The 16,187-nt window shown below is 46.4% G+C and overlaps 2 protein-coding genes across 2 annotated transcripts in view; both read left to right on the forward strand.

The window, feature by feature from the left end:
• Positions 1–13,033, forward strand: part of LOC144170924 (uncharacterized) — a 57,879-nt gene extending 44,846 nt beyond the window's left edge. Inside the window, exons 4-6 of the mRNA XM_077700924.1 lie at positions 1,350–1,501; positions 9,324–9,531; positions 12,963–13,033. Of these exons, the coding sequence (XP_077557050.1) occupies positions 1,350–1,501; positions 9,324–9,531; positions 12,963–13,033 (431 nt within the window). The remainder of the gene's footprint in view (positions 1–1,349; positions 1,502–9,323; positions 9,532–12,962) is intronic.
• The window catches only part of LOC144169203 (striated muscle preferentially expressed protein kinase-like), a 290,267-nt gene that overhangs the window by 246,902 nt on the left and 27,178 nt on the right, over positions 1–16,187 (forward strand). The window lies entirely within an intron of this gene.

The following is a 16,187-nucleotide window of genomic DNA, read 5'->3' on the forward strand; positions in this document are numbered from 1 at the left end:
TTTCTGCCTACGTTTTTTGTTTCAAATAAAATGTCTTGAGCCAGCTACAAGGTGTCATGGGTTTACACGTGCGGGGTATAATCAGCGCAACCTGCTTTTTGGTGTTTTCATAGTAAACTTGTCGGCGTTTTAGAATGAGTGGTGTGCTAGAATGGTGCAAATACGGTGTTCACGCTAAATGCAAAAATAGAGAAAGGGCTTTTGGTGCATTGTATATTGGAAGCTGAAGTATTCTTTTTTGGGGAAATTACAAAATGTGTTCGGACTAAATCTGGCCTTTCGGAAGCCGTAAATTCCAAAATATATCGTGTGATACGAACATCTAAGAAACGTAGATTTCGGCGACATAGTTTTGGTATTTGCTATTTGCTCCAAAAACGTTTAAGCAAACAGCACTTCATAAAACCAAATTTGGTTTTTTGGGAATACCAATTCCAGGACAATTCATACTAAATGTTTATTGCCCGATCTCAGACTCAACTATGTCGGATAGAAAAATAATTTAGGTGTGTTTTGAAAATGAACATGTATGCTTTACTCGGTCGAAAAGAGATAAACATAAATTTAAGGGAGTCACAAATTTCTGTACTACGGCTACTGAAGATAACCCCGCAATAATGCCTTACTTATTTTATACGAGCGTAACGCGAGAGCACGAGGCAAAACAATTTCGACATCACTATTTTTTGCTTTAAACCAGTTAACGGTCACATCGCCATCTCAAATAGTAGTGAAAATCAATGGTATACTGTATGGTATATCTCCACAGTGTATCCATGCAAGATCACAAGTTATAGTAGTGTGTACTCCTTTCTGAATTAAAGTGTAATTAAGATTCGCCAGAACGGCCTGAGCTTATTCCCTTTCTCCGGTTTTTTATGAATAGTTTCTGATTTTCGCCTGTCATTTCTCGTTTTTGAACCAAACACTCCTCAATTGTAACCTACACGTCTTATTTGTGGTTGTTCACATAGAAGAGGAATTGGGTAGAAATGCTACACAAGCCACGTACAAAACCTAGGGAGTAAAGTGCCTAATTTCTCTAAACGATAACCGCGTTCTTATGTACTGTGTTCTTTAAAAAAGCGCAAGTACCAATGTCGAGAAACACCAGTCATATTATCAACACTCATGAGATCGCTTTTTATGCGCGAAAATACGGCAATTAGCGCACCGACCACAAGGTATTCCTTGTTAATTGCAAAGACGAACACCTTACGGCACCTTAGGCGTCTGAAGAATTTGTGTATTTCAAGGCGAATGACGAGCGTTCGCGGAAATGCACTTCCACAGGGAGAACACTTGGAGCTTACGAAAGCACTGCCAACGGAACCATTTATTCCGCACAGGTGGCGCTGTTATGGCAGTAGAAGCTGAGAACGACATCTCGACTGGTGCCAGAGATGCTCCGGAATTCCAGCCTCCATCGCCAAATATTACACTTATGACTGGAAGACTTGACTATTGGGGTTGCATCATCCTAACGTTGAAACTCTTCCAGGTTTGCAAGTGGAAATAGTGTATTTTTCTCTTTGGCTGATATGATGTTGGTGTTATATGTGTGAATTGTTTATGTTGCAACGTCTGGCTCTAAAAAAAGATTTATTTACCTTGTGTTCAAGAGTATAATTCGCCATTCATGTTAATTTCTTCTATACAGCAAAACTAAGTGTAATAATCTATTCATCATGTGTGTATTCCCAGAAACGCAATTGGTGGAAACGAATATTTATGCAGGGTTTTCTAGGATACAATGTGCGCGCGTCCAATGGAGGCGTTAGTCAAGATGCATAACAAGTCAGTCTCCTGCCTGCAAGCCGATAAATTTTGCTGTGTCAAATACCGCAATGCTCTGTTGTTACTTTGAAATAATTTTAGCAAATCAACTATAGAGAGTCTGTGTCGAGCGAGTGCTGTAATTTCTTAGCTCCCTGTGTCTGTATCTATACGTGTACGTGCGCGCGTGCGTGCTTGTGTGTGTGTGAGCACGCGTACGTGTGTGCGCTCGCTCGCGTGGGTGCATGTGAGTGGACACTGCAATCATGATAACCCATTGCACAGAATACGTTCACGCAGGTTGTATAAAAGGGGTATTTCAATTGTTCACTAGCATTAAAATAAGAAAAATATTCCAAGGCACCTAAGCACTCCTTCACACGCAGTACGTGTACCGGCATTGCTATTCAATTTCCTATTGGATATAGGATATTTGCTTCTTTCTTTCCTTACCCTCTCAAGTTCCACTTCGAGGCAAAACTGCAGTGGTCTGCCCCGTCCCGCAGCTTCTGAAAGGCGTTGGGACGCCAGTAACTGTTTGGTCAAATTGGAGAAGGCGTTGCTCGCGCCCTGCAAAAACATGAAACAGCCAAAGCTTACTGCCTTTTTTGCAACTAAAAAAAAATATTTTTCCACTGAATACATTGTGCTTTCATTTCTTGTAGTTGTAGCGGAATTAATTTTTAAATAATTTAGCTTCTCTCGAGTTGTCTCTTATATCGAAATACCGCTTATAACAACATTTTTAGCCCTCCCGCTGACTTCGTTATAACGAGGGATTACTCTGTACAAAAATAGACAGACAGAATAACTTTAATTGGCCAAAGCCGGGACATGATAATGATGTGACACGTCTTGTATAAACCCCAGTGACGTGGCGAACAGAAAGTTACAAAAAAAACCCGCAGCAAAACTGCAACCACAAAAGAATTCAAAAAAAGCTCCAAAGATGTACCACAGCTTTAGCGCGGCAATGCATACCTGAGGGAGTCAACAAATTTATCCTTGTAGCATCTTAAACGAAGAAAATGGCGAAAACCAGAAAACAAAACTTATACAAATAAAGGAAAAGGAAATTCGCTCTCTTTAGGAAAACACACACAAGCACAAACTAAATGGACAATACGCCAAGCAATTTGGTTGCTCATAGTAAAATGAGGCTATATTAAACTCGCAATAAAGACTTACGCATTGGTATACAACTCTCTTCTCAGTTATATGCATGCGAAGTTCGGTAAATGGTCTTCCATAGCCCTACACATACTCTACAACGGGGAACCGGCCTTGCTGTCCACCTACCTGCTACATGTGTAATTTCATAGCATTATCTAATTACCCCTATTTACCTTAATCATTATTTATAATGGAACTTTCTATACCCCTAGCCCATAAATATATATGGAAAGCACAACCCATTTTTTTAATATCTATTAATCAGTCTTGAAGCCATGGTTAGCGAAATGTTAGAGATACAAGCCAACCTCGTCTTCTGTATGCCCTACGATCCCATTTGCAAAAGAACCAATTTGCCAATTTTCTTCGGAGTTTATTAAACCACTTTGCTGCTGGAGCTATCTTCACAAATGTGAAGTCGCTCCAAGTATTCTCTAACCTGTCTAGTTGTTTACCCGCAGGTCATTTTCTTTACCACTAGTCGGTCATGTTCGGGCCGACGCCAGATTTTGTCTAAACTGTTGAACTAATGCTGTTGCCGTTACAAAAGCCGAACATGATGTGATGCCGCCACATGAATGTAAGAGCCTCTGTTTTGTGTTTCAAATATTGGTGCGGCACGGAACATATAAACGTTGTCGCCCATTTAACCGCTTCCGATACGCCGTAGCCTGTACAGGGGTCACCCGGTTTTTGCAGCAGTGTCCCAATTACGCTGCAGTTTCTAAACGGCGCTGGCAGGTGCTCCCAGGTTTGAAAGCATGGTACAATCACGATAACATAAACGTAATTCCCGTGAATTTTTATGGCATAATAAAATATGCACATAGAGAACTATTACAAATGTTCAGGTATTTTACAAGGCGACAAGAAATGCTGGAGTATTGTAATTGTCGACTTACGTACAGGAACACGCGCCCCACCACGTGCGAAAGCGAAAGCCTCCGTTTGCCAAAAATGCGGCCTCACGCCACAGCGGCCAGTATTTGAAAGCAACGATTGCTACCTTTTCCTGCCAGCGTTTCTTTCGTGGCGTGCGGGACTATAAACTCCCATTGCCGGGGAGGAGGGGGTAGGGGGAGGGGCACAGAGTTTCAGTCACATAACACACTGTAGATGGCGCGGCGAATTTACCCAGCGTCTCCAGCGCAGAGGTGCAGCTCGCCTGCGGTCACGTCGCCGGTACGGCTTTGTCGTCTGCTTTAGCGACGGTGTGTTGGGGCTGTTTTGGCGCGCCTTCGCGTCCATTCCGCGCTTCCTTCATACGGTTTTATTAACTTTTTCGACAGCACCTCCGGTGTAACCCGGACAGCACAGCATTAGAGAGTTTTAGCAGTCCGTCCCTTCCGTTCGTTACGTTGTTACCGGGTTAACCGGGACCGGTCTGCGCCTGCGCGCGCGGAAGCTCAAGGAGGATGGGCGAGGAGGCACGCACATGACCAAGAGAGGCCGGCGGAGCTAATCCCCCTATCGTGACGATTGCCGAAGTGCCCAGACGGGTCTCGGTCAACACGATAGCTACGTACGCGCCGGAACGGACGGACTGCTAAAACTCTCTATTAAGTCATCGTACGGCAAAGATACGTGTAGGATTGGACCCACCGCGGTGGCTCCGTGGCTAAAGCATCGTGCTGCTGACCACGAGGTCACGGATTTGATTCCCTGCAGCGGCGGCTGCATTTTCTGACGGCGCACGATAAAGATCCCCAGGAGGTCAAAATTAATCCGTAGCCCTCCACAACGGCGCGCCTCATAACCTGCGTTGCTTCGCCGCTTAAACCCTACAATCAATCAATAAACGTTGAGGATTGGTTTGAAGGTCCGGAAAACAAAATGTACAAACCACATACAGACATCCAGCCGTTTGCGAAACGCTACCTTTTGCGCACTGCTTGCCACGAATGGGACTCTGTTTTCTATATCGATAAATACCAATTCGGTTTTGTTTTACTAGGAATTAGAAAAGGCGGAAGGAGCAACGGCTCATGATAAATAGCGATAATAAAAGTTCCTTCAGCTTTGTCACTATTATCAAACACACTTAAACAACTAGTTTAAATTGGTATAAACTGGAATCACTAAGCTCACATGCCGAATTGTTTCAGTGTCTACGTTAGTGTCGCGCGGTGGTGCAGCCCCGAGGTAGCACATCAAGGTGGTTAGGTTCCGCTGTCTCACCCTTCGAAGGACGCTCCTCTTTTTTGTTCTGGTCTGCCAACGCTCGGCTGTGGCTGACGCTGCTGCGTTTGGGACGCCACTCCCGTAAATTCCAAGCAATGGCTGGCAGAGTCTGTTGTTTAAGTCTTTGTAGAGCCACGTGTCTGATTTCAAGTGACATCGCATTGACAATTGTCGGTGTCGTTTAAAGCTTTGCTTTCAAACTACTTTCACCGCGTGGATTAGAGCTATTTTTTATTGGTAGATAGAGGTGAAAGCAACTGTTTGAAAAATCGGGTCTTGCTCTCTCTGCGTGCTTGGGTAGTTCGGCCCACAAGATCACAGCAAACGGACCAACGGATCTCTTGTATGTCGCCTCAGCGACATTCCAATGCCGTGAAAACCCGTGGGCAAGTAGGCAGGAAGAGACCAGAATTGGCGCCACAATAATTGCCATTTGGCGCCACAATAATTGGCGCCACAATAATTGTCACAATAAACACAATAATTGTCATTTTGAGCTCGGGCAACTGCTGTTCATTGGCCAAGTGGTCAGCAGCGCTAGGGTGCGTCCGCGATACTAAGAACGTTGAAGCGGTTTCCGAATTCTCAACGCCACCCAACCAGAAAGCCATTAGACTTATGCTTTGGACTATGTTCATATTGCCAGGATTTGTTGAGAAGAGTGCCCACATAGCAGTTCCTCCGTTACCGGTTAGGCGAGATCATGTGCGGTCACTCTGGACTAAACAGAAGCAGAGGGCATTCGGCACTCCCCTGAAATGGTTGCACAAGCGACCCGCCTTCGCCCATTTCCACACAAACACCGGGACCACTCTCTACACCGAAGCCAGTAACGTTGACCTGGGAGCAGTTCTCTTGCAACGGCAAGACGGTGTCAAAATGATGATAGTCTACACACGCGGAAAGATGTCACCTTTAAAAGCCTCTTCCTAGCAAACTACAAGGGAGTGCTGGCCGTCGTGTTTGTGTGCTCAAATGTGACCTTCACTCACTTTGCTGGCTGATGAGTCGAAAGGACCCGACTTGACGCCTAGCACGATGGGGCGAAGAATACGACATCACCGTCGTGTAAAAGTCCGCCCAAGAGCATTCCCATGCCGGCTGCCTCTCGCGGGCACCAGCTGTGCCCTCCTTCAGCGGATAATGGGTTGGACAACGCCGAATCATTTGTTCGCGTTGTGAACGCACCCCATGCGTCGGAACGGCAAAAACTAGATACGGTGCGACGGCAACTGATTTGTTTCTTTAAAAGACGCCCCAAAATCATGCCGAGGCGGTTTTTCGAGGAAGCGCATCTTTATGTCTCCGTTCTGGCGTCCTATACAAGCACCTTTCACCGTGTGGATAAAGCTAACTGCTTATTCTACCCTAAGGAGTCCAAAACATCTTCTCGGAGACTTCCCATGACGATCGGTCTCAAAAATACCTCGGATGTACGCGTAAACGCGCTACGGTCCAGCAGGCATGCTACTGCCCCATGATTTTTGTAGCCTGACGAAATTCCACAAAACTGATTTAAAATGTTTCAAGAAGAAGAAATGTTTCAAACCGAGAGGATAAAAAGGAAGAGGTTCAAGACAAGGGCTGCATCACAACTAGTTGTTTATTGGAATACGGGTTGCCATGTAATCCACGCACAAGATAGCACAGAAGCTTACAAACGTCGGATGCCGCTACGATGTACAAGTCGTTTTCTCTGTCAAGAGTAAAACACGCAGGCTATGTTCGTTGACGAACACGAGTAACGCCGACAAGCGGCCAGCATTTAAATCCGCTGTGCTAAACACGCGCGTGCTTCTGTTCCCTGTAAAATAGCTGTCGGTTACCGCATACCGCAGCATTAAAAATGCACACCCTGCTTCAGAAGTTTCCGGGACGAGATGTCGTAAAGCGAGGTCAATTTGTTCGGAGTCTGGTCTGCAAGCTACTGCCACGCCTACGGTGATCTTTACTTAGCACGGCACATGAAATACTGAGCCGTCATTCTGCAGAGAAATGGGCTTCGACTTTTGAAATCGCGTCCCGGAAATTTGGCGAGTGTGTACGTCGTGCACGCGAGGGCAATTGAAATTCACACCCAAGAAAGAACCTTGGGGCGATAAACATACCGTATTGCCGTCCCTTCCATAACTTTCGCTACTTCGTCACATGGCGCCAATTTTGTCAGACAACCGACTGCCACACGCCACAGCTTGCAAGGGACGGGATTTTTGTGCCCTTATGTGCACGCGTTCTGAACATGTGCAGTCACATTCGAGTGAGACGCGGCAATTACTATTCTGAAAATTTTATGTTTAAAAATTGCACTTTAGTGAATTTTACAAAGCGAGTGCACGGCCCCTCAAAGCTCCCGATCCCGGCTTTACACTTCAAGTGTGTATGCGGAACGCCGCCCGTATTGTCTGTCGCGTCAGCGGCTTTCAATTGGGGAACAGCCGGGAAAATTTCGGACTATTTTCAGTAGCTCTATATAGCTCGCAACAAAAACTTAGGGTTGCGAGATCAACCGCCATTTTGTAATCCGTATTCCTAAGAGAAAGCCGCCCGTCGGGCATGCAGGAGCTGCACAGCCGCGGATCAGCCGCCATGCGGGGTTCAGATCCACAAGCGTCGGGGCTCCTTCTTTCGCGTTCAATCTTCACAAAACCCAATCCGCATTTTATAGTCAATTTATGACATAATGCTTAGCGACATTATTTGTCACCTCGTTTCTCAAAAAATCCGCGCATTTACGTGAACTGGGCATTAGCTATATTTATTCTCAGAGACCGAGAAAGTGTTAGTTTTTGTTTTTATTTATAAATGTGACTGGCGTAAAACGCGACCAATGCGCCAAGTCAAAGCGCGAATGCATTAACCCGGTTCTTTCGCAAAGAAATTATTTGTGTTAGCTGTATTAAGCAACGCTAGCTCCGGCAGTCGACCTAATCTTTACAAGAAATAGAACTCTATAGCAAGTATGTATTTCGTTCCAGGGAACGCGGCACTCAAGAAGGTGTCCATTCTCAGCTCTGAACGCGTCCTTGCATAGATGAGTGTCGCGAACAATGCGCAAAAGTAGCTTCAGTCGTCGAAGGACATCTTAAAAATATTTTCTTTGTACTTTGCTTTTCATGCAGCCAGGCGCGCAACGCTCCATGGTTCCGCTACGCAAACGCACATAAAGTAAACGGCAGCATACACGAAACCTTAGACGCACACGAAAACACGCCGCGCGGAACTGCACACCAGACTCCCACGCTGTTCCTCAATCGGCCGATGGGCATCCGCGTGTGCAGCGCAGCCGCCAAAGCTTGGCGCAGCGCCGCCAGCACCAGCAGTGGTGGCGTGGCTGTAGAGGGAGCTTTTCTGCACGGCTTTATGGTAGCGTAGCGACGTCCTCACGGCGGCGTCTGGAAACTGACGGCACAAATCTTATACGGGCACCCCCCCGCACTAAGAAGCTCTAGGCGAATACGTTGGCGCACACCACACCCCGGGACACCGGAGGAACTGCGCGACGCAAAGGCCCTTGCAATGGTTGCACAAACCCTGTAGATTGTGCCGCATAGTTTCCGTGAAGGGGCGCTCCAAGTCGGATACTACTCCGGATGGCAGCACACGGTAAGGCTAGCGAGCGCGAAAGGCGACGGGAGAGCAACTGGACCGTGGCTGTTTGGAAGTTTTCAGCTAACGCAATATGCAATGCAATTGAGGCTGCGTAGGGTATTTGCCACTAAAAATGAATCAACAACGACAAACACTTTTGTTCTATGCTCGCGAGGTGTGAACATAGCACATTTGCTAGTGTACCGGGATGCTACTGTGCAGACCCCGTGCTCATATCCTATCACAGCGCGCGTTTGTTTTACATTTGTTTACTGTTTAAATTTTCTTGACGAGCCAACAAGAACAGCGGTGCTTAATCGTGGAGTGGGACCACTGAGGCTTTCGTCTTAACACCTATTAGGCTACATATAAGGCACCAAACTGAAATTACATCCACAACCATTTTACACCTTTGTTTTTTTATTGTAGTGTTTTCATTGTAGTGAAAGAAATCCAGTGTAGCCGCTGCGTAAGCCTTTCTCGGGGCCGGGTTCCTGCTTTGCAGCTAGGTTATCCTGAATGCATGTGATTACAGTTTATAAACTCATAATGTCGCTTTCCCAATAGTCCAAATTAATTTTTATAAAAGATGGGCCTCATTTCAGATTGGATTTACTCGCAATGACCCAAGAAAGATCAGAACCCTGCACTTCCGCGTGATCCCAATGGAACCTAATCACTCACTGTTGACCTTGAAAGGACGCTCCTTCATGCTGACTGCACAAGATGCTGAAGATGCAGTGAACGGTTCTTTCCTGTGTCGGGTTAACAGGTATCTCATGGAAAATGTGCGCTTCGCCATTGATGTTCCCGGTAAGTCTCTTTACCAGGGCTTTTTGCTTCATATAATTAGCCGGAAATAGCCATTTGTGCCTATGTTTCTCTTTATTGTGCTTATGTTCTCGCAAAGCCCATGGTTTTCTTTGCCATCATCATCATAATCATCAACATCAGCGTGGTTGTGTCCACTGCAGGACGAATGCCTTTCCCAAAAATCTCCAGCCACGTCTCCAAAAGAGTTTGTGTCCGCTGCCCTCAGGTATACTCCTGGCGAGTGCTCGTAGAGTCCATGCTTTCCTCCCGAATTTTCCCAGCTCATCTCTCGATCGACTCCTCGGCCGACCCCTATTGCATTAAAGGTGTAATAGGAGCCACTCTGTTAAACTGGCGATCCACCATTTGTCCCATATGCGCATTACGTGCCCCGCGCACGCCCATTTTTTTGTTTACTTAGAACTAGGATATCTTCACCTTAGCCCATTCTGGCCAGGAGTTCTTTTATTGGAAGATTTGTTTTCCGTGGAAATTAGCTCAGTAAAGCCAAAATAACAATACAAGACCACATTCCAACCACTCAATAAAAATAAATGATGGCGACGTGTCCTATATATATGGCCCCAGGGATTAGTGGTTGTGGAAAGCGATAACACAAAAAAGTAAGACAACAATTTACTTCCTCTTATAAGGACAGATCTGAAGATGCAAAGTAATAGCGACAATAGAAATGCTTTTACAATGACAAAAATAGCTTAATTTGAGTAGTAAGCGTTGAAAAGGTTTTTCGTTCAAAGATGCACATTTCCCGTCTCGCACTTGGTTTTAGACTTTGTGTTATATCTCTCAAGCTTGCATCGCTCTTCGTTCACTGCTAGCAGAGGCCAATGGCCAAGCTGGTCATACCGGACGTGAGACTGTGGTCGCTTGATAGTGTAGATGTGCCTTTTCCGACGCTGAAGGGAAGATCAAGACGGATTTCCGCCTTTTCCGGGCTGGTCGGTAGTAGCGGGTTTTTTAATGGTTTCGGTTACGCTCAATGTGAATTCTACCAAATTCATTTGATCCATCTTGCTGGCTAATCGAATTTCAGCTTGACGCTTATATTTCATTGATGTATTTGTCAAGCAAGGTTAATGAAATGTGTTATTACTCGGAGGGCCTATTTTTTATCGTACAGATGTTCGGTTCAGACCTATCGGAATATCGGTTTTGTCCGCAACACCCGTGCTTAGGTTGCATTCCAGAACAACCGCGGTACACTTTACCTTTATGAAGCCACCATCCACCTTCCCCCATCTTGACACTCCATCTTGGTCTTCAATGCCAAGGCACTTGGGTACCAGTGCTACCGTCTGGTGTGAGCGCCTGCATGTGCCATAATCAATACTAATCCGTAACGACACCTTCTCTGGCATTACGCCGACGCAGATCCAGGCCTATGTGAGGCCTGGGACGCGCTTGCTTGTTCTGTATTTTGTTGCCACCTTAGGGCGTGGTCAGTCCTGTCGTTAAATCTTCTAATCAACGCTTTCCTTTCGATAAGTGCAATACGCCTTGGCATGACACCTCAACGCCCCAGCTCACACTCCTAGCCCTCACATCTGGCGCCGTCGACGCCCGAGCCTCTGTGCAGCCACGCAGCCACGCAAGTTCGCCTCCACGATAACTAAGCCTGCCATCGTCGTTCGACAGCCGGTGCTCCATTTCGTCTTCCTTGCCCGAACGTTTCCCGCCGCTCGCTCACTCGCCTCCTTGTGCGCGTGTGCGTGAACTTGCTGGTGAACGTGCCGGGAAGATTGTGTTGTGTGCGTGAACGGCTGCGTGCAGCCGCCTCGGCGGAATATCATGCGGGGAATTGCGCGCGAGTGCCTCGACCCAGTGAAGATGTCGCATTTAGGCATCGACCTCATAAGTGAAGAATTGCCCCGGCGGCAGCGGGAAAACACCGGACCATAACACGACCTTATTCAGCTACTCGAGGCCGACATTCGGCAGCAGCTTCAAGCTGGCCCCCCGTTTGAACGAAGGGTTCTGCCTCGCCCGCCGTGGCGCCTTTAACGCTATTCGCATCCACGCTACAGAGTCTTGCCTTCTCGTCTCAGCAGCTATCTTGCCCTGCAATAGGGGTGACGACACTGCCAGAACTGTCGTCTTTGATCCCGTAGTTTGACGGTTGGCACAGCCATAGCGTCAACTTATGGCTTGATGACGTGCAACGAGTTGAGTAGCTTGCTTCGTGGGACGACGCTACCACATGCCTGACCACTCTCAGCCAGCTCGAAGGTACGGCGCGGAACTGGCACCTCGCGTTGAGTAACCATTACGCCACTTGGGCCACTTGGAGTGCATCCCTAAAGGACACACTTTCCGGAGGCATGACCTTTATCGCGTGGCAAGAAAAGCTTATGAAGGAACCTCAGGTCCCAGGCGAAACCTTACACGAGTCTGCCGTTGCCAAGTTGAGAACCATTGAGCGTTGCCCCGTAAAGGTTTCTGATGCTCAAAAGATAGGCTACCTGATGCAGAGACTGCTTAAACAACACATCCTCACCGCTATACCGGCCAATCGGACATCCCCGATAGCTTATTTAACACCACCTGAACCAGCCTCGACAATAGCGCGCAACATCTCCATGCCAAAGCAAGCCCGCCACCAGCTGGTGGTTTGTAAGGCAGCTGGTGCAACAATTTTGTGCCTCTAGGTCTGCGGAGCGTCAAACGCTTCACCCATAACTGTCGCCACCACCGCTTTCACGAGATACACCTAGAGCGCGCATTTCTGAGCCGCCCACTGATCAACAAGAAGCAGTTTACGCAGCTATTTCCCCACAGTATGGAACCCCTGCTTTTCGTCGCGGCCAAGACCTGTTCCAAGCCGTCTGCTACCAATGTCATGCCTCAGGGCACTAGACATCGAGATGCCCTACTCGAACAAGCTGCTTACCTCCGGCAGTATCATCAGCGCCTCCAACGACGCCCAGGGCACAGCTGCCTCCAGCACTGCACAGTGCACCCATTAGGTTTGATGGCTAGCAGCAGCACTGCCCCTTCTTCAACGCAACCGACGTGGGAGTGGGTGAATGCGAAGCGTTTTCTGACTCGGGAATCAAACTGGCGCTGATATCTAATGCCTTTGTGCCTGCAAGCATGGTCACCTTGTGGACTGAGCACCCTCTTGCTGTGGTCATAGGAGCACAGTGGTTCCTGTCCATGCTGCATTTTTAAAGATATATGTTGGCCCATTCTCAGGAGTTGTTGAAGCTGCTGTTTTGGTTGATAATGTCCTCGTCCTCATTCGTAGTGAGGACTTGGTAGCGGTAGCACAAGCATGTCTCATCTTCAAGCCACCAAAACCAACGCTGTTGCAGCATACAGCCACGCATGTCACCATTTTTGCAAACCAAAAGATTGTCCCAAGAATGGCAAATCCTCTGAACTGTTAGGTCAATCCTTTTTCCTCAAGCCAGCCTCTGTGCCAACGACTGCCTGCAGCATGGTCCGCTGCCTCTGCCAGAGCAGCCACTATGGCAAGCATTAGCAGCCCAAACGTTGCCCTCAAGAAGTGCCCCTCTCGCATCAGACTCCATCGCATCCGACACGGTGCTCATGTGCATTCATCCTGATCTTCCACGCGCGCGCATTGGCAGCCAGCCCACTCCAATCCAGCAGTCAGTTATTGGCTCAACAATATGTGTTTTTGCTCGCTACAATGATAGTCTTGACGATTGCACTGATACGAAGCACCACCTTGACCTGCTACTTCGTTGCCCTGCAGTCGGAGCCCATACCGGTACGATGCACAAGGCAAGCAGTTCCTGAAAAGTGAGGGAACGTACTGAGGTAGAAACAATCAAAGCTATCATCCGTGTCTTGTTAATCACAGCCAAGTGACCACTAACCCTACCTCAGCTTCTGTGAGAATTCAAAAGGAGCGATGGCCAGGAGCTTCCATTCAAACAGCATGGCTTGTGCGACCCCCTTCACTTTCTTCTGAGCCTCACGAATACCGTACGTTTGACCCGGGTGGGTGACAAATCGGAGTTCTATGTCAGGCCAGTTCTCACAAAGGAAGTCCAGCGCAGGCCAGTTCTGACGAAAGAAGTCCAGCGCAGGCCAGTTCTGACGAAGGAAGTCCAGAGAAAGGGTGCTGCTTTGCCGTCCCTTTCCCAGACTCTTCTGGTCTAAACAAAAATCATCTTGATTCCCATCCATGCTCCCAATAAAGAGAACAAAACATCAAGGCTCCAAGGCAAACACCGCGGGCGAGTTTTGTACCTCTCACGTCAAATGACTACTAGGAAGAGGGTACGGCCAATAATTACGTATGATCCTGTGCTTGAATGACCGAAAATACAATTTTTCCCTCTTTAATTTGTTGCAGATTACCTCATCAAGGCATCAGCAATTCCTAGGAGTGACCTCGACGCAGCTAGCAGTGAGGAACTTGAGGCTACCGAAGTTCGGCCGACTGCTGCCATATTAGCGGGCGACACCGCTGTGTTACGGTGCAGTCTAAACTTCATTGCTGGGCATGAGGTACGGAGTTATCGTCTGATCTTTTTCTTCGCCCACAACCTTGGAACTTTCTTGTTTTTCTTATGTGTGGCGCCTTTTCTTCCTTTCTTTTTCACAACTTCTGTTATACAAAAGTATTAGGCGGGTACAATTGACCAAACCTATAGAGTGCAGTTTTACTATAGCATAATATGAGGATGGATTAATTCCTTCCAACAATAACTGGTAAACGTATTTCTAGGAACACAGTATTTGTTTATAAAATACACACATTAGAGTTGCGTATTTTATAGACCACCAAGTAAGAAATGAAGTCGGAACACATTGAATGAATAAGGCGAGTGGCGTACCGGTAAGATTCGTTCCGCATTTAAACCTCATAATGCAAATTACTTGTACGTTTATGCCAATAATAAATTAAGGTGATTAACACGTCTTTTCATGGCACAGAAAACCAATTTTGCATGGTTGTGGCACAAAGTGTACAAGTTCTTCAAAAGCTGAAAATCAAATAACTTTGTTTGGCAAGGTTACAAGAATATTATCAGTATTTTAACATCACCGTAACACACAACCAAAACCAGATTCTGAACGAAAATTTGTAAACAACCTAGCATCGCTGTAGGCTTCAAAACCGATTACTTTTCCAGCCAACGCTCGGTATAATTAATGCAGGATGTTTGTTACAGAATTCCATGGGGGAAAAACATTGCTATATCATTCTCTTCTTACTTATTCGGGTCAAGTAAGCATGTTATGAGCTAGTAAAACCATAGCTACCACAAAGGAAGCTGTTTACCGAATCGCGGTGGGGGCTAGAAGGTGTGAAAGGCAAACAATTCCCGTTTTAATGCAAGATGCACACTGCTCGTTCCCTGGAACCAGTGTGTATCACTGTTAAGACCTAGTTCTCCCAGCGGCAAGCTTGCAGTTGTCAAGTAATGAGCTCCTTCCTCTTTGCACTGTTTTGTTGCGAGTATGCGGGTAAAAACCAAGCCTAAGGCTACTTGTTTCCCTACAAATATTTTATTCCCCACTCGAGTAGAGGTAGAATGTGGTAATATTTTCAATGGAGATAATTTGAATGGAGATAAGCTGAACTAAAAACAAGCATGTAGTTGCACGAAAAAACATCATCGTCAGCAGCCTGTCTACGCCCATGGCAGGGGAGAAGCCTCCCCCATAGATCTCCTATTACCTCGGTCCTGTACTAATTGCGACCAATTTGTCCCTCCAAACTTCTTCATCTCATCTGCCCATCGAACTTTCTGGTGCCCCCTGCCACGCTTGCGTTCTCTACGGATTCACTCTGTTACCCTTAGGGACCAACAGTTATTTATTTCTGTTTATTAAGTATACCTACAGCGCCGATATCGCATTATTGTAGGGGGGTTACAATCTTGATGCACAAAGCAATCACAGAAAACAGCAATACACAAAAGGGCAACATCACTTAGAAATACAATGGCGGAGCATAATACACAACTGTTACATATTACATCACAAAACCATCGATGACAGTGTGAAAAACAGATGCGGCAACTACTTCTCTGGGTAGAGCATTCCAATCTTCAATGGTTTTAGAGAAAAAATGAGTATTTAAAGACATCAATGCGGCACTGATACGGTCTAATTTTTCTTGAATTATCTCGTCCAGTAGTGATATGATGAGGTTCTTTTATATAAATGTTTTTATTTCCTGTGTTACCGATTAAAATGTTAAATAAAATTTTGACGTCAATACTTTCCTACGTGCTGCCAAAGATTTCCATTACAGTCCGTCAACAATACTCGCTTCTGAGCTTCTGACAGTGAAATTGTAATTGCCTGTGACAAAGCGTGCTGCTCGTTTTTGGACACGCTCAAACTTATCAATATTCTTATTATTAAATTGATCCCATAATTGGGAAGCGTATTCTTGCACAGGCCTAATGTTAGTGACGTACAACGTTTCCTTCAAACCTGTAGGGGCGTGCTTAAAGTTCCTCTGAAAAAAATACAACATCCGGGATGCTTTCGCCGGAACTGTGTCCACGTTCGCAGACCAATTCATAGTCGAAGAAAATGTGACACCCTGATATCTAACTTCATCGCACGTTTGCAAGGCGGGTTCATTTATGCGGTACGAAGTTGCTAACTTATTTATCTTATTTGTAAATTTTATATGGTAGCACTTC

This window comes from Haemaphysalis longicornis, unplaced genomic scaffold (assembly GCF_048455015.1).
Source record: "Haemaphysalis longicornis isolate Haplotype H1 unplaced genomic scaffold, Haemaphysalis longicornis Haplotype H1 scaffold_2, whole genome shotgun sequence".
Taxonomy (NCBI): domain Eukaryota; kingdom Metazoa; phylum Arthropoda; class Arachnida; order Ixodida; family Ixodidae; genus Haemaphysalis; species Haemaphysalis longicornis.